At 38.1% G+C, this 19,822-nt stretch overlaps 2 protein-coding genes across 3 annotated transcripts in view; one reads left to right on the top strand and one right to left on the bottom strand.

Annotated features, from left to right (window-relative positions):
* LOC131664775 (glycogen [starch] synthase) overlaps positions 1-19,822 on the top strand; it is a 1,096,132-nt gene that overhangs the window by 742,131 nt on the left and 334,179 nt on the right. For both annotated transcript variants that reach the window (XM_058936134.1, XM_058936143.1), the window contains exon 9: positions 8,506-8,638. In XM_058936134.1, the coding sequence (XP_058792117.1) occupies positions 8,506-8,638 (133 nt within the window). The remainder of the gene's footprint in view (positions 1-8,505; positions 8,639-19,822) is intronic.
* LOC131664800 (uncharacterized) lies at positions 14,718-15,257 on the bottom strand. The gene has a single exon (XM_058936188.1). The coding sequence runs from the start codon at positions 15,255-15,257 to the stop codon at positions 14,718-14,720; it is 540 nt and encodes a 179-aa protein (XP_058792171.1).

Here is a 19,822-nt window from a genome sequence, read left to right as displayed (position 1 = left end):
TAATATACATATAAAATTATATATAACATGTATATATATATATAAATTAATACATAAAAACAATATATATCAATATATTGTTTTATTCAAGCATATATATAAATGATAACGCGTGATCTTAAAACGCGCGCACACAATTTAACTCGCGGTAGGGGGGGGGGGCGAGGCGCGGGGACGCCGTTCCAGTCGCTTTTTGGCTATGTAGCTAATATACACAGTAAGAACTATCAAGAACTAAAAGCAGCCTTGGCACAGTCGTTAGAGGCTACGATCTATCGATCCATAGGATGCGAGTTCGATTCCCCGTTGTGTCTGTTCATTTTGTTCGCTGAGCTACATCTTCATTGCATGTACACATCAATAAATTATGTAAATGAAATAAGTTCAATTACATACAAATAAATTTTAATATTTAAAACGCATTTTAGATGGGGCGGTTGGGGGGAAGGGCGGAAACTCTCGCACGTGATCTAAGAGTGGTGATCTGATAGCTATACGCTACAGATCACTGATTTGAAAAGAAGAGGGACGGCAGCGAGGACTCTCGTGCGTGATCTAAAAGTGCTGATCTGATAGCTCATGCACTTTAGATCACTGATCTGAGCCCCCCCTGATCTGAGGCTTCCCCTGATCTTAGGCCCCCACTGATCTGTGGCCTCTCTAGTTTTCCTACTTAAGAGGAACACGTTCAGCAATTCGATTTATTGTAACAGGCTGTCATTTAGTCGGTAATCTCCTAAAAGTGCCCGTACTCTAACTATATGAAGCCTTGTTATCTATGCGCTCGATGCGCATTAACCTACCTTGCCTAGGAGTGCGCCTGCGCAGAGTCTCTTCAAAGTTCCGAGTTGGGTTCCCCCAACTCGCCACTTGGCGGCGCTGTCGCTCGTACTATTAGCGCTCGAGCGGCCACCACCGGAACCTAGGATGTCGACTCGCGTCTAGCGATACTTACGCGATTCGTGCTTCGCAACCGGCGAATTCGAATCGGAACGTAAACAAATATGCGCGACCTCCGGACAAAGGGAAACACAATAACGGAAACTCGTTCGAATAAAGACCAAGGGATGATTTATTAACTGAAATCAATTACACAGGGATTTGGCCGAGAGACTGACGCGCGCACGCGTGAATGACAATACACGCTTTTTGAGAGAGAGAGAAAAAACCGCGATGCCGCGAACTACCTGCTCGCACGCAAAACAATACGCTCCTCGCGCTCGCTGCGCGGATTCGCACGCAAAACCGTGATCACAGTTGACAAAAGGGGAAGGTGCACCTACCGCAATACCGCAGGGGATACGGTGGCCAACCGTATCCAAAAGGCGAGGACGGAAACGCCGCTACTCCGCTCCGCCTCTGAAGCTGTTGCCGGTGTTGTTGTTGCCGCTACTCCTGCTGCTGTTATTGCTGTTGCTGCAGTTACTGTTGTAGCTGCTGCTGCAACTATCACTGCTGCTGCTGCTGCTGCTACCGCTGCACCTCACCCACGCACACTCACCAAGAACAATGTCAATGTCCAAACGAAAATCGAACGGCACGGAGAATATGGAGGTTAGGCACACGGGATGACTGAGTGACACAGTCGTACTGGCGCTCGGAGCCTCCCCTCCCGGTCGTTGCCCCTTACGCGCTCTCTCTCTCTCGCGAACCGAACGCGGCTCACCTCGCTTAACCGCTAATTCCATCGCGCGAGTCAAACGATTTTCGGTAATCGTTGCATTATTTAATTATAATTCGATCTTACAAGGAAACCCCCCCAACCCGACCTCACCGATTTCAATAATCTTTTGATATGTTATAGTTCATCAAAAAATAAGACATACGTTTTTTTTTTATCGGTGGAAAAACAATTTGAGGGGGTGAAAACAACCCTCAAAGTTCACCCCCAAAAATAGATTTTCCAATGTATCTCAGCATCTAATTGATATTTTACGACCAAACAAATTTCATATCACTTCTCATGTGAAAAGCAAACTAGCACATGCAATTCCGACCACAAGGGATGCAACCCTTATTTTTTTTATTTAAAATACTATCTATTTCATGGCTAATTTTATGAAAAAAATTAAAATAACCCGAAAAAAATTGGAAAAAATATTACCCTACATAAAATACAAAAATAAAGTTAATCTAGTCAAGGTTTTTTTTGAAACTACCCCCTTAAAGTTGAAAAACCAACCCTAAAAAATTGTTTTCAATACATTACAGGTGGTGTTGATAATTTAGTGTAAAATTTGTTAAGTATCATTTATACTGTACAAAAACAACTATCTCGTGCAGTTTCGACCACAAGGGTTGCAACCCCTAATTTCTGTCATCGAAATTTTTACCTTCTTTGTACCTATTTTTGAAAAAAAGTTCATAATGAGCTTGAAAAAATTAGTAAAAATATTACCGTGGATAGAATAAGAAAAAAAATTTACCTTTTATTTTTAAAACCACCCCTTATGTTGAAAAACCACCCCCAAAAAATTGTTTCCAATACATTACAGGTGGTGTTGATAATTTACTGTAAAATACGTTGCGTATTATTTATAATGTACAAACACAACTATCTCGTGCAGTTTCAACCACAAGGGTTGCAACCCCTAATTTCTGTCATCGAAATTTGTACCTTCTTTATTCCTATTTTTGAAAAAAAGTTCATAATGAGCTTAAAAAAATTGGAAAAAATATTACCGTGGATAGAATAAGAATAAAAAATTTACCTGTTCAAACTTATTTTCAAAACCACCCTCAATGTTGAAAAACCATCCTAAAAAAAGTTTCTGACATATCGTTGCAATCTCTTCTAAATCAAATAAGCTATGATTCCATAGCTATTTTGTTGCTCTCTTTTCAATTTTTTACGTTCTATCGTTTATTAATTCTATCAAAAAATAAATAACTTTTATTATATAAAAAAACAAGTCAAGAATAATATAATATTATAAGTATACCTAGAAGATAAGTATAGTTTCTCGGATGCGCAAAAATTTTGGTATATGAATGATAGTATTATCAGAATTTTATTTACGTCCTACTATCAGCGTCTCTGACGATTGTCTGTTATTTTCATGATTGATAAATATGAGTAAGTAATTCTTCATCAGTAGCCAACACAACTTTCTTGTTGTTGGACGTATTGTATCGACTATTGAACTAACAGCATAATAAATAGTAATAAGAATATAAGATTATAAGTACAAATAATAATAAGATACTATTCCGTTAATTCGTATTTCGTAGTACCTGCTACGTAAGTATAACTATAAAATTATTTTTTATATGCAAATAATTTTACGGCTTTTTAATATTTGTTATTAAAAAAATTGAAATTACACTGATTATGAGGATTTATTAATTAATGATGTTTATAATTATTGTTTACTTATTGATTTGTTTATTATTATTGTTTATTAATTAATATGTTTACTTTTTAATTTATTAATTAATTTTTTTCATGAATGTTTTCTATAAGTTTGTTTATCATTATTGTTTACTTATCAATTTGTTTATTTATTTGTTTTTATTCTAATTTGTTTATTTGTTATTCAGTTTATTTCTTATTCCCCAGCGATATCAGGAGAGACCTATACAGAGGAAAAATAAGGAAAAAAGGGGGACGGATGGATGGACGGACGCACGGAGAATTTCGCGCCTTCTGTTTAATATAATAGAAGATATATAATATATATATATATATATTTTTTTTCTTTTATTTCAGATTAAAAAATGAAAATTAACGCTCTGAACGTTTTAAATTTATTATTAGCTTACTTTCAAACTCTACAAATACCTGAAAGTGAGACAAATTATAAAGAGATTCAATTGTCGGAAAGAATTAAAAGCATTTTAATAGATTCCGTGAATGATTTCAATGAAGTAGATATGATCGTTGAAGATACATTAGATTTTCAAGAAGATTACAAAGATCATGCTGCAAAAATAGTAGAAGATGAAGTTCAACACCATTTTCCTGACGATTTCGAAGCACCCACCGACCATTGTACCAAAGACAATGAAGATGTCAGTTTTGAATATAAGCAAAGAGCCGTAGAATACTGGAGAAGTGGCAAAAAAAAAAATTTAAGTGTTGAAAGTGTACGTCAAAAATTTAAGAAAGTTTCATCTGTGAGTCAGTTGAAACGTTGGGCTCATACAGTCAACAAAGGTGGTACTTATAGAGAAAAAATTGCAAGAATTTGTCAGTACACTTTTGATAATTTGAAAGCAGCAGTAGACGCTGGTTACATCATTCATGATCGTGACATACGTCGATGGGCATTGCAAGCTCAAAAGATTATAGGATCAGAAGATGTAAGATTCAAAGCTTCGGATAACTGGCTTTGTAAATTCAAGAAAGCTCATAGAATAGTATCCCGGAAAATAAATAAGTTTATAACCAAGAAAACACTAGAAAGTAATTCAGAACTAACGATTAAAGCAAATACTTTTATTGCTGATGTTAAAGCAGGCATAAGAATAATTGGAATTCATAATGTGTTTAATTCTGATCAGAGCGGATTCCAACTGGAAATGCACTCCGGAAGAACGCTAGCGGTTGAAGGAGAAAAGCAGGTACAGTGTTTAGTACAGTCAGTTTCTTCAACAACCCACAGTTATACTATACAGCCACTCATATCAGCCACAGGAGAATTACTGTCACCACTCTTTTTAGTTTTGAAGGAATCTAGCGGCGAGTTTGGACCCATTGTTGAAACCACTTTATTTAGACCCGAAAATGTTTACGTAGAAGCATCTAAATCTGGAAAGTTGACTACAGGTATACATAATCCCATCTAGTTACAATTAATGTCATTATAAATGATTTTACAAATAAGATTTTTGATTTTAGATCTCTTTAAAATATGGCTGCAAAAAGTATATTTCCCTAATGTAGGTTCCAATACGATGCTGTTGCTTGACTCCTGGAGCGGTCATTGTGACAGTGCCATAGAAACTGTAACTCCACATGATAAAATTATAAATTTAAAAAAAATACCGACTGGCACAACGGGAAAAATTCAGCCACTTGATGTTTTTGGATTTCGCATATGGAAGAACTTTGTCCGCCAATTTTCAGATACCGTAATTTTGATGAATTATGATTTGGATTTACATAATAGAAACAACATTATTAAACTTCAGTCGTTAGTCCACAATCAATTATCTTCACCAAGATATACTAATCTTTTTAAATATTCCTGGTTCAAGAGTGGTTACCTCACTAAAAAACCAGAAAATTTTGACAATCCTGTTGCTTACAGTTTTGGAAATTCCTGCAATACACATTGTGACATAGAAGGATGCAAAAATGTGGCTATTATACGTTGCGGTTGGTGCAAAAAATCATTATGTTTCGAGCACTTCTATGAAGAATATCATTATTGTAAGAAGTATGAACAATAAATCCGTCCTAATTTTTTTGATTGTTTTTAATTGGTAACTGAATGAATTATAGTAACGCATATAAAAATCAATTAAATATATATTACTTGGCAGTTTACAATTTTAGTCACAAGAAAGGAGAAAAACTCAACCAACAAAAACAATGGCAATGCTATCAACCCTCCTAATCACCGAATGGCGATAGTAATAAACCTCCCCCTAATAACCCTCCTAATATCTCCCATTGGCATTGCTTACAACCCCCCATTAACCTCCTAATAACTCCCCCCCCAATAAGACCCTCCCCCTAATAACCCCCTAATAACCCCAGTAGTTAGCAGGGTTGATAACGTTGCCATTATGTTATTCGGTGGGTTGCAAGCATTGCCATAAGGTTGCAAGGGGGCTCAGCTATGTCTTCGGGCTATTAGTGGGGGGCTAACGGCATTTTGATTGGAGGTTTTTAGGGGGTTATTAGGGGGGGTTGTAAGCATTCTGATAGTGCGGGTTAGTGCGGGAAATTGCCATTGGAATATAAGGGGAGTTTTAGAAATTGCTACTGGGTGATGGATCATTTTTCCAGACAGATTCGGAATCGGCGCAACAAAATACTTTGGAAAAACGTTGTCCCAGTTCTGGGTCTTGTTGGGTGATATAATCTTGAATTGGTACATATTTTTCGTATTCTATCCACGATAATAATTTTTCCAATTTTTTAAGCTCATTATGAACTTTTTTTCAAAAATAGGAATGGAGAAGGTAAAAATTTCGATGACATAAATTAGGGGTTGCAACCCTCGTGGTCGAAACTGCACGAGATAAATGTGTTTGTACATTATAAGTGATGAGCAACGTATTTTACAGTAAATTATCAACACCACCTGGAATGTATTGGAAACAATTTTTTGGGGGTGGTTTTTGAACATAAGGGGTGGTTTTAAAAATAAAAGGTAAATTTTTTTTCTTATTCTATCCACGGTAATATTTTTACTAATTTTTTCAAGCTCATTATGAACTTTTTTTCAAAAATAGGTACAAAGAAGGTAAAAATTTCGATGACAGAAATTAGGGGTTGCAACCCTTGTGGTCGAAACTGCACGAAATAGTTGTGTTTGTACAGTATAAATGATGCTTAACGTATTTTACACTAAATTATCAACACCACCTGTAATGTATTGAAAACAATTTTTTAGGGGTGGTTTTTCAACTTTAAGGGGGTAGTTTCAAAAAAAACCTTGACTAGATTAACTTTATTTTTGTATTTTATGTAGGGTAATATTTTTTCCAATTTTTTTCGGGTTATTTTAATTTTTTTCATAAAATTAGCCATGAAATAGATAGTATTTTAAATAAAAAAAATAAGGGTTGCATCCCTTGTGGTCGGAATTGCATGTGCTAGTTTGCTTTTCACATGAGAAGTGATATGAAATTTGTTTGGTCGTAAAATATCAATTAGATGCTGAGATACATTGGAAAATCTATTTTTGGGGGTGAACTTTGAGGGTTGTTTTCACCCCCTCAAATTGTTTTTCCACCGATAAAAAAAAAAACGTATGTCTTATTTTTTGATGAACTATAACATATCAAAAGATTATTGAAATCGGTGAGGTCGGGTTGGGGGGGTTTCCTTGTTAGATCGCCATATGCAGACGAATCGATACACTGTTGTGAACTTCAAAGTGCATACTTATGTGACAAAGAATAAAAGACAGGGCAAACGCTATATCTTCACTCGGGAGGCTGCACAAAAGACTGACTAGCGGGGAATATCTGTCTCTTCCGCGTGTCTTCCCCGTTGCCGCTGCCGTATCGATATCTTGATCGTTCGAACAGAGTACCAACGCTCGATGTGACCTTGTTTTAGGTATAATTCCTGATCTTTGTCGGTGATCGGAGCAACTGATAGCTATAGGTGAGAAGAGGAGAAACAGAAAGAGAGAGTGAAGTAGTGACGCATGGCGTGATCCGTACATGTGTGGTAGCCGACAGCGCTTGGCCGTTTTTGAAGAATGTACGGAGGGGCAAGAGATATGCCGCGAAAAACGAAAGAGCGCGAGTAGTACTGGTTTGACCAGTATTACGATACAATAGAGAAGAGAGAAAACCTAATCATAAGTGAGGTCTCGAGACAACAAAGAGGGGCTGGTTTATTCGCACGGAAACGGTCTTTCCCTCCAATGTAAAAAGTCGCATCGGGCATTGTAAATAGAAAATCAAAAGTGAATAAAGAACGCTAGAAAGATAGACTCTTTTTTACTAGAAAGAAAGTACTATCTTTTTTCTCTTTTTCGAAACTTCACAAATTGGCAAGCATCGTCATTATCATAGATTGCACTGAATCTTAATCATTCTGCCATTTGTTGCTCCATTTTACGCTCTTTCCTTTTTTTGTTTATCTTTGTTGCTCTCTTTTTCTCTTTCGTGACGCCTTTATGTTCTACTAAACAAGCTCAGTAACGAAACAAAATTTGAAACATATACGTATTTCATCATTTCATACGTGTTTGACTGAGTCAAATCGCTGTGTTCTATTAAAAAAGCAAGCAATAAAAAACAGCGATACTTGGTACTCTAATACCTTGTCACAAATTTCTATCTTGATTTATTTCAATATCTATCTTTACAAATAGCAATTTTTCATCTTATAATCTACAAACCAAAGCAATTTGTTGACTGGCGATCGAGCAATATTATCCGAGGAGTCACAACGCATATTATTTTTATTTTTTATATTTTAAATTAAATTCACAAAGTGTCCAGTCTTGTTATAGTATTATCGCATGTTGATAGCTCTTAAAGATATAGATTTATATATATTTTGAGTTTATCCTCAACTGCATGAAGTATATAGATTATCCCGTTTTATTTTTCTTGACCAAATGTTTAAGTAAAAATATAACATTTGCTTTTTTTATTTTCGTGGAACTTTTTCCGGAAATTATTTAACAACTCTAAATACATGTATTCATTAGTTATGCAATTATTTACTTTTTACATTAACTATAATTCCATTTTTTCTAAATCTTCATTTCAAAAACATTTATGTTTGCATGAAAATATAATATTCCAATTAATATTAAATTTGCTACTACATTTATGTAAATTATATCAACGTTATTTTATATTTTTCAGATGTCTTTATGCTCTACAACGAAATGGATTACCTCCAATCACAACTCATAATGTTATCGATGACTGGAATGATCCAGTTCTTAATTCTATTAGAAGATGCAACTTATTCAATACAACCCAAGATCGTGTAAAGGTAAGCATGATTATCATAATGAATTATATATTGCTTTGTGATCCAGTTTCATAAGTATACAGCTTATTGAAAGTTTCAAGCTCGATTTACCAAGGTTGGTTACGTAGATACAGATATTTATGAAGTTTAATAACTTAAGGTTTTGTGTATTAGTGTTTTGCAGTAAAGGTTTGAGATTTGAGATTTCAGGCTTAAACAGTTTTGAGTTTGGATCTATTAAGTGTTTGGAGACATAGGATTCTATGAATTCATTTCCGTTTTGAAAGTTTTAGGTTGAAAGAAATATAACCTTAGGTTCCGAGGTTCCAGAAGTTTAAAAGCTTAGAACCACATGGTTGAATTTAATTTTTTAAAGTGTAAGAAATAGATGTTTTAGACCTTAGGTTCCGAGGATTTATAACTTATACTCTTGGAATATTAGCCTTGTTTAAAGCGTTATTTTTTTTGTTCTTGTGATATTTATTGTATTGATTTTAAAGTACCAAACTTAATATTCTATTCCTATTAATTCACTAATAATAATGCAATTGAAAGAAAGCATTGATCACTGATACTAGTAATCAATGTCAATAGCATTCATTATTTAACAAAACTCAATGATATTGTTCAAAAAAGCAACTTTCTCTCACTTATCTTTGTTACACGGTCATGTAACGGTGATATTAAAGTGGATAGCTGAAAAAAGTGAACTGAAGATAGTGTTTCATGAAAAGTACAACACTGCTTCACTTAAATATGACCCTTTATGATGACTGTAACTGCAACGGCGATACTATTACTAATGAGTAAACAAAACAAGCCATCTAGACGAGAAAGAAGGAGAAGGAAAGCCAAGCCACAAGTTAGTACTTACAGCTTTTTGTTGTTCGTCCGATCTCTACTAGCGCGCACGCTTTATACAATATTATGTATCCTCAGCTGTAGCGTTATCGCCTTTATAATAATAAGCGTAATCGCTTGTCTTTATTTAATAATCTTGTCAATGCAGAACTCTTTACCCATTTGATTTTTATCGCTTCTAGCGTAAAGAGACGACATTCTCTTTCTATGTCAAAACTTGTATCTCAAACTATTCACGAATGTGTACTTGTTTCCGGTCAGCTGTTAACTATGTTCATCGCGCCTATTCTCTTCCTCTCTCTCTCTCTCTCTCTCTCTCTCTTGAGCCTACGGGGTTATACCTCATGGCTTAATAAAGTTTAATCAATCAATCTCTCTTTCTATCTCTCCTCACGATAATCGCTCCTCCAGCAGGTTAGCATTGCGCATTCACAATCGATAGTCGATCGAAGGGTTGGGTTCGTTACTTATCAGTTCGCTGACATTTGCTCTGCGCTATAGACAATCTTATTTCAACTTAGTACATTACATTATACTTAGTACATTACAATACAAGTGCGGAAAAGTAGATTCTTGTCTTGCGTGGCGTTTACGCTCGAACGAAACGAGGGTGGGAAGGTATACAAGATGAGAAACTCTTTCCCGAACATGTGCCGTATCGTATTTTTTGATACAACGCGTGGAAAGTGCGATTTTCAACGCACGTTTTCTGCCAAACATGTGGGAAAGACGCACTTTGTGCATGGAGTATCGAAAAAATTATTACGAATAAATAATTATGAATATTTACATTCCTGTCTTCAGGAAGAGACAGAAGTTTCGGCTTATAGCGTTTAATCAGGCTTGTGACCGCCGTTTTTAAAATTGCGGTCACATTAAGAATATTTTATCGTTTAATATGAATCAAAATTAATATAATAACAATAATAAAGTAAAGGAATTATTATATTCATTTATTTTTAATTATTAACGAACTATCCTTATTTTATATTTGGAAAATTGTGCAAGTTTTGTATATTTATGTCTTAATTTATCAATATCACTTTATAACGAGTGCGACTGCTGCTCGTTATGTCTCTCTCTCCCATATCATAATATACTCTAAATTAACTGTGTATTAAGATGTATCACTAAGTTTCAGCGGGCTAAAATAAGGTAGGTGAGAGAAAGAGAGAGAGAGAGAGAGTCGCACAGAGAGAAAAACGGGTTCGATTATTGAACGCAAGGACTGCGAGAAAGACGCTCGGTTTCTCGGTGCAAGAGATTCGGCTGGAAGGTTTCGATGCGAACACATGTACCCGGCGAGCGATCCGATTCCCTTTCTTCTTGATACTCAAGCTTGCGGCAACGAAATTGACGATGATATTCAGGAGAGAAGAGCTTGGATAGTCGCAGGATCAAGGAAGAGAGCTAGAGTATTTTTGTGTGTGTGTGACGGCCTTCTGCCACCGGCGGCTGCCTCTTCGGGGCCTTTTCTTTTGCCGATTGAGCGCCTGCTGCGAACCAACTTCTTCGGGACAGCGATTTGTAAGTACCAACGCGCACCTTATTTCTCTATTCAATTGGCTTCTTGCTCTCTCTCTCTCTCTCTCTCTCTCTCTCTCTTTATTAGTTATCGCTAATAAATACCATGTCTACTGTTCTCACTGTTTTTATCTTTTTACTAATTTAAAATCTGTTTTTAATTCATTGATCCGCCAATCCTGTCGATCCCTCGAGTTTCGCGTTTAAGCGTGCGGGTCTAGCGCCTCGATCTGGCATTGGAGCCACGACGCCCCGACAATACCTGGTGGATTGGAGTCCCAGGTAGGAAACAAGCCGAACCATCTTGCATAACCGAGCCCGAAGTCATCTCATTTCCTTTTATTGTCATTTATTATTTATGTCAACGGGATAAATCCCCGTTACAACTTATAGGAATCAAGACGTAACGCGATTGAGTATTCGATACCGTTTTAGCTTTTAGATCCGTTTTACCGTTTTACCGTTAGATCTGGCGATTCCGGATAACATGTTCGTAAACAATCCCTTTTTGTATACAGACTTTGAAACTATGTCTCTTTTTAATATTACGAGATACGAGTACTATTTTATTCTGTATTTTATATCCTGTAAATGAACTTTTACAAGTATAGGGTGTTGGCGAGTGTAGCGAGCAGACTATTAATGTTGTTGTTGTTACTTGAAGAACTAGATTAAAATGAAACGCTGCAGAGATATATTAAGTACCTGTAGGATTAGTCTTGGTTCTCTATAGTTATGAGTACGAGGACTGTCTGGAAAGTATCGGGCCTACGTTTATATCTACACGCCATAGTGTTCGAGCGACCTCTACCGGACAGAAACGTCAACAGTAAAGCCTCACGAATCTATTGGTTACTTACTGACACCTGCCGGACGTATAGTTCATGCGCAGCGTGTCTTTATTTACAGTGCCTTTTTCGCGTTAGTCGGATTTTGATATTGTCAAAAATGACTGAAAAACAAGATCAACGAATTTGCATCAAATTTTGCTTTCAACTCGGAAAAGCGAGTTCGGAAACTATTGAAATGACGCAAAAGGCCTTCGGAAGCGAGTGTATGAGCAAAGTACGAATAAAAGAGTGGTATAAACGGTTCAAGGATGGTCGCACTTCTGTCGATAGTGATCCTCGTTCCGGCCGACCTTTGACGACAAAAATCGCAGATAATATTGAGCGGGTGCGACTTGCAATCGAACAAGATCGTCGTATGACTGTGCGAGAACTAGAAGAAGACCTTGGAATACCAAAAACTATCATTTCAGAAATTTGAACCAAAAATTTAGGAATGAAACGCGTCTGTGCGAAATTCATCCTAAAATTGCTCACAGCAGAGTAGAAGAACGTTCGCTTAGAAATCGCTCTGGACAATCTGGAAATGGTCAATAATGATGATAATGTGCTTAGAAAAGTTATTACAGGTGATGAATCATGGGTTTATGGTTATGATCCTGAAACAAAACAACAATCTTCACAGTGGAAGCATTCTGAATCGCCAAGACCAAAAAAAGCACGTCAAAGTCGGAGCAATGTTAAGGCAATGTTGACTGTTTTTTTAGATTGTGAAGGTGTTGTACATCACGAATATTTACCAGCAGGTCAGACAATCAATAAAAAATACTACGTTCAAATTTTAAAACGTTTGCGTGATGCAGTAAGAAGAAAACGGCCGCACTTTTGGGAAAGTGGTGACTGGCTTCTCCATCGCGATAATGCGCCAGCGTATTCATACAATCTTGTGCAGCAGATTTTGAGCAAACACAATATCGCATTGCTTCGACAACCTCCATACAGTCCCGACATAGCCCCTTGTGAGTTTTGGCTGTTTCCAAAACTAAAAAAACCACTCAAAGGACACCGATTCTATAACAAAACAACGGTTGAAAACAATGCGACGAGTGTACTTTAGGATATCCCTAAAAGTTAGTTCCAGGACTGTTTTGAAAAGTGGAAACATCGATGGATGGAACCGTGTTATTCAATCAAGTGGGGATTACTTTGAAGGATGCGACCCACCAGATGATAAAGAATAAGGCTAGCACGAAAATATAAAGGTAGGCCCAATACTTTCCGAACAGACCTCGTATATAGACCTATTTCCCGTAACATTTTTAGAAGGGTCCGGGTGGATGGTTTGTCATGCATCATTTTTCAATATCTTTTAAGATCGTGTTGCATTGTATTTTCATTTTATGGTCTTTTCTTGAGAAACCTTGTCTTTTTAAACGAACAAATTTCAGAAAAATTAAATTTTTATATTAATTTATTTATTTAATGTCGCATCCGCAAAGATCATTAACGACAAAATGAAGTACATAATGCTATATAAAGTTATTGAATTTAATTTATTGATCCAAAAAATATAAAATTCGTGAATTATTCCACGTACATTTGTAATTGCCTAAAGAGGTAAACAAGTTACCTGTACATAGATTGGAAAAGTTATAGAAAATTACATTTATTACAGTGTAATTAAATTACACTGTACATATAAACAATTCCATAGATAATATACATTAATGAAATAATTATCATTTCGATATAGGACATTAAATTATTACATAGTGAGTGATGTTAAGATGCATTAAATTACATTTTGACAGTGGGTATTGATAATCTATGAAAATAATGAATTTACTTTACAATGATTCAATGAGTTTGGTTAGTTAGTTATTTAACGTTAATTTAATATTTTTAGCAAGGTTTAGTAAAGTTTTTATTTGTTAGTAAAATTGATATTTTGGTAGTACTGATTGTATAGTATTACAGAGATTGCGTATGTTTGAGAATGTATTGTCTAATAAATATTTATGAGTAAGTTTAGTGTGTAATATTCGTAAGCGCGTTACAGCTATCTGTAAGTAGTTAAATGTCAAGTTTTTTTGAGTATTTTAATCTCTAATATACAGTAGAATATTGAAATTACTTTCTATTCATTTTTTGTTCTATGAGGCTACAATGGAAGTAGTCAAATATGTAAAAATGCAAAGCATAAGACTTACATATTAAACGTGTCTTTTAATGATCATTATCCACTAGTAATGTCATTAAGGGGGGAGCCTGCTTTAGAGGCGTCGTAAAATCGATTTTTTCGAGAATTTTTTGGGGGAGGAATGAAATATCCGATTGGGATGAAACTTTCAGGGTTTATTATAACATGTTTCAAGAGTCTTCTTAAATTTTTTTATTGAAATACAGATCATATTGTGGCTCGTAGAAGCATTCGGCCGAGGCGCCTCCACTCTGTAGTTGTCGTGCGGGGGGAAAAATGCAGATCGCAATTTTCATCTGAAACAAAAAATCAGATAAAATTTCCATTCTTCAATAGTGTAGTTTCTAGGTAAACCAAGAAAATTCAAAAAAAAAGTGAAAATTGAACAATTTATCGCTAAATGAACAAAAAATTAATTTTTTTTGAAAAAAAATGCACTTTAGATTGTTTAAAAAGTTAGTTAATCTTAACTTTCTTAAGTTTTTTTAGGTTCAACTTGAACAAAATTCAATTCCAAATAAAACCCACTTTGTCTTGTTTCGATAGGACGTTTAGTTTTTTCTCTATCTTTCCCGCCAATTAGGAAAAATCGTAAAAATACAAAATCGAGAAATCGCGCGTCAAAGTTTTCGTATATAAAAAAACGTAATTTCATTGAACTTACCACGTAACTATGCTAATCGGCGATTCCTGGTCCATACACTTGTTCTTCAGACTCTTCGTAAAACTAATTTTTGCCGAGATTTTCGAGTCTACGAGCTGTTCTGGCCTCTTTGCTCGCGAGTAGATTGCGTCTATTTTCTCGGGCAATGCGCTCCTGGTCGGCTTGCCGAGAGAAATTCATGCATTGCTGTCCAATTTTCAAGTCTAATATCTGCATTGTTTGTAATACTGCACTGTAGCCTTCATTGAACATTCCTCCAGCGATGTAGGTAGCAATCTCGACAATTTTAATGCCTGAGTGAAGGTGTTTAGGTGTTATGCGCCACACAGTGGAATTGAACGACTCGTTCGCATTTTGTGTGTGTCCACCCAAGCATCTCGTTAGCAGATCGTCGTTAGATAACTCCTCGTACACAGGACGAATGTGCTTCTCAACCTCTTCGTCGGTGACACGTGGCGAATGTTGAAAATCAGCCAGTTTATTTGCTGCCTCGGCTTTGCGCCACTCACACCAACTGTCGGCGCCTTCTGGGCAATGGTCGTGGCGAGGTAATTCATCCGTCGAGCAATAGTGATCGAGTGTCGCCATTATAGCGTTTTTCATGTCTTCTACAGAATTCAAGTTTCTTCGAATGGCCAGACCGTAGTAAATGGTTAATTTTTTTATTAAAGTCTCGGTGAGCCGCTTCTTTCCACCGAGCTTTTCTTGTTTTTTTGTTTCAGAGACGAGTACCCATGCGCTTTTGGACATGTCCCACGCACTCGTTTTTTGTCACTGTGAGCTCTGGGCCGTATGGATTACTGCTCAGAATGCCAAGAAATGTTTTGGAGTCGCCGTCACCAATGTAATTACTGTACTTTACTCCGAATTTCTCGATGGATCTCAAGAACATTGTCATTATCGAATCAACTTCCATTTTTCCGGACGAGCCGGCGTGATTCAGAGAATAATTTTCCTTATGGTTTTGATACCATTCTTCAAACTCATCGTCGTCCAATATATTTTTCTTGAGAGCACAAGTATGACAATATCCACTTTTAACGATGAAATCGATCACTTTGCCACTGTAGTACCCGATAAGTGTAGTTACACCGTATAATGAAGTAAAGCCACGTTTTTTCCAAGATCCATTGCCCGAAACTTTCAAATGGTCAGCTGGTGTTCCATTTTTAACGTTAAGTTCTTTTTCCTCTGCGACGGCTTTTTTGCAGGCGCTGTCAAACATTTTTTTCGACGCTGAATACAGGTGCTGCACGATTTGATCATACGTCGATTTAGCTAAGCCTGGTGATATGTCCATAAGACCACAAAAAATGTTAATGCCTTCTCGTGCGACACCCAAAAGCCTCATGACGAGCACAATTCTTCTATTGATTTCGTAGCCAGTGTTGATCAATGGTCCAGATTGAATTTCTCGTTTACCGCATTTGCACGCTAAAACGATTTTGAATCCGAGACCTCGATGGCCGCTTTCGGCAAAAGTTATTCGCTTCTTACACGAATTGCAAATAACTATTTCGGAAATTGCTAAAAATACAGAGACAAACTCAATTATTCCATAGCAATGTGACGGATGAATTATGACATCGTCCGTAGTTGCTGAAGCCAATTTATTTTCACTACAGCTCGTATTAGCTTCTTCATCGTCAGATGTCGAAACATTTACGAACTGATTGCCATGGAATTTGCGCTTCCGTGGCTTAGCAGTGCGTTCAGTTGAATATTTACTACCTTTCGGATAGCTCTGCATGATTTCAAGATGTTCACGTACCGAAACACAAAACAAAACTGAACTCGAATGCTAATACAGCTTGGCTCAAGCCGACTCTGTCAGCTCATGTATACTGCTTATAATATACACTTTTATCCCTTCTATAGCTCGAGCAAGACCTACGAAGGATCTATAGTGTCTCGAAAGACCGTGATTCCTTTGTATTATAATACGTACAATAGATCAAGGGGCGGATATACCTGCTCGACGCTTACTCACTATTTCTTTTATAACTCCGAAAATATTTCGAGGATGCTTCTAAAATTTTAGGGACACATTCTTGGATAGTTTAGGAAGACATTTATACAAAAAAAAATCGATTTTTTGAAGCCTCTAAAGCACGCCCCCCCCCCCTTAAGTAGCATTAAAAACCACACACTAACAAAGAAACAACAAAATAATTAAATATAAATAATTACTTATATACAACAAAATATATTAACTAGAAAGATTGTAACGGGGATTTAGACCGCTACAATATATTAATTAACCGAGATTGAGTAGTGGCTGGCACAAACGCAGCTCTTTGCGGCACTGCGTTTTCTGCTACGCAAGACCGGCACGGTAGATCAGATCACCAACTGGCCCACGGAGGGGTCACGCAGCTTAAATCGCGAAAGTTAAGGGAAGCGATAGGAAGGAAAGGTAGTACGAAAGAAAAGCTATGGAATTTTAATAGTGTACGAATATATAAAGTTTATGTACGTGTCAGTGTACAGAGCGGTTCGGAGAGAGCGGCGAGATAGGGGAAGCGAGAGAGAGATCTAAGGAACGGTCGGTACTTACATTAATCGAAGCCCTTCAATTACACCTTGGCACGATTGCGGAATTCGCCTAACAGTACAGTCGCTAATCGCGAAGGAGGAGGAGGTATTGCACGCACAGTTGCACCTTTCTCACTTGTCACAGTCCAAAGTCACTCTCTTGCCACGAGTCGATTCACAAAGAAAAGCTAATATAAACGCACGCACAATCGAATGCCTCTGTACGGCTCGCGAGCTATCGGCTAATTGCTGGCCCTTGGTCACGCGGCGCGCGGCCCGCGGTTCGTCATACATGTCGGTAAGCCTACACGCGCACGCGGTCTCTCTCTACCGGCGCTCTCTCTTACCTTCTCCGCAGTCGTTGTCTGCTGCTGTTAAGGAGAGATATAGTTCAAATAATATAACATTTATATATATGATATTCTTAATATTATGGTCTTATAGAGGGAGAGAGAGACATAACGAGTTGATGGCAAACTAGTTATATCCCCCACCCCCAGACGTTGGTAACGAGGGCGGTACCAACTCGAACCTCAGGTCCCTCTCGTAATGAAAACTACAGGGAATAGTAAAAATAAGTAATTTATTATTATAAAGAGAAGGAGCAAGAAATACGAGGGTGGTCCGATGAGTACTTAGTCTCACCGCCCGATGGCGCCACTCTCGCAAAAGAAATATTCTATCACGTAGTACAACCTTCTCGATGGTAACTGTCAAAATTTCAGCCGGATCGGAGTTGTAGTTTATTTTTGAGAGCGTGTGAAAGCAAGTGTGTCCGTTGATTTTTGAAAAATGGAAAAAGAGCAGTATCGATCGGTGATTCGATTCTTGTTTTTGGAAGGGAAATCGCGCAGCGAAATCAAAAAGCTCTTGGATGCTGTGTACGGTGACTCTTCTCCTTCAATGGCGACCGTCAAAAATTGGTTTAATGAGTTTCAACGTTATCGCATGTCGATTTTTGAAGAGCCACGTCCAGGTGTTCCGAAAACGGCTACCACGGAGGATAACGTGACAAAAATTCACGATCTCGTATTGGCAGATCGACGACTGAAGGGGCGCGAGAAAGCTAAGGTCGTAGACATCTCAAAAGAATGCGTGGGTCATGTCCTGCATGAAATTTTGTGCATAAGAAAGCTGACGGCGCGATGGGTGCCGCGTTTGCTCACTCCGGACAACAAGCGCAACCGTGAGACAACTTCAGCGCAATGTCTGACGCTGTTTAAGCGCAATCCGGAGTTTCTGCGTCGTTTTGTGACAGTCGACGAAGCATGGATCCACTGGTAGACTCCAGAGACCAAGGAACAGTCGAAACAGTGGACTTTACCCGGCGAAAGTGCTCCGAAGAAGGCGAAGACTGCCCCATCGGCCGGAAAAGTGATGGCCACCGTTTTCTGGGATTCACAAGGTGTGATTTACATCGACTACCTGGAAAGGGGCAAAACGATCACAGGGCTGTATTATGCCGAATTATTGGGTCGATTCGACGTCGAATTGCAGAAAAAACGGCCCCATTTGGCGAAGAAAAAAGTGCTCTTCCACCATGACAACGCACCGGTTCACACCTCCGCCGTCGCCATGGCCAAATTGGTCGAATTAGGCTACGAACTGCTGCCCCATCCACCGTATTCTCCAGATTTAGCCCCGTGCGACTTCTTTTTGTTTCCAAACTTGAAAAAGTCACTCGCCGGGCAGAAATTTGAGTCGAATGAGGAGGTAATCGCTGCCACGGAAGCCTACTTTTCAGACCTCGATGAAACGTATTTTTCAGACGGGTTAAAGAAGTTGGAGCATCGCTGGGCCAAGTTTATCGAACTAAAAGGAGACTATGTTGAAAAATAAAACGCCACTTTTCCAAAATTTTCGTTTTTCTTTTGTAGGCTAAGTACTTGTCGGGCCACCCTCGTACCTTCCCTATCGCGCTCTCTCCGCGACATAGGGACCGTGCCAACCAAAGAAAACGAATTAAAGTGGCGTTAATGCCAAGATTAAGAAAATAAAAGAGGCACGGCAAAGCCTTACATCATAGGCGCAACGGCGCAAAATTTAAATGGTGCACAGGTCAAGAGGCAAATGATCTTCAGTTTCAATCTTTGCTCTTCTCTCTTTCTTCTTCGGTGTCAAGGCCTTGAGGCAGAAGATTTGAAGAGAGGTGACCGTGCTGATGATAGTCTAATAGTGGCGGCGCTCACCAAATTCGTCACCGTAGGTGTATCGCGGCTCCAGCCCCTGCTCTAACTTCTATTGTTGGAAGAAGTTGGGGCAGCTTTCGGTCCTACTGACTGCCGTTAAGTTGTAGATATAGCAGAACCAAATGCCTCTCTTCTCCGGGGCTTGGCCATCGTACTTGCCACATCGCCTTGTGGCATCTTGGTACAGGAGTGCAGAGTACTGAGGGGTTAGACCCTCATTTCCTCGGCAAAATCTGCCAGGCAGCTTTTAGGCCTGTCTTGCGATCTCGCAACGCTCTTCATGAATGAGCAGGCGAGGATCGGGACTGGTTGGACCTGGCATATGGCTCGAGGACGGACCAGGAACAGCAACGCTCGCAGTCCCGACAGAAGCGCATGCGCACTGGACATTTAGTCCAGCCAGTTGGCGTTGGAGCTCCATGATTTCCTGCCGCTTTTGCTCTT

The sequence above is a fragment of the Phymastichus coffea genome, unplaced genomic scaffold, assembly GCF_024137745.1.
Source record: "Phymastichus coffea isolate CEN01 unplaced genomic scaffold, Cenicafe_Pcof_1.1 PCOF00003, whole genome shotgun sequence".
Lineage (NCBI taxonomy): Eukaryota > Metazoa > Arthropoda > Insecta > Hymenoptera > Eulophidae > Phymastichus > Phymastichus coffea.
The sequence above is the reverse complement of the archived record's forward strand: the minus strand, read 5'-3'. Positions and strand labels throughout refer to the sequence as shown.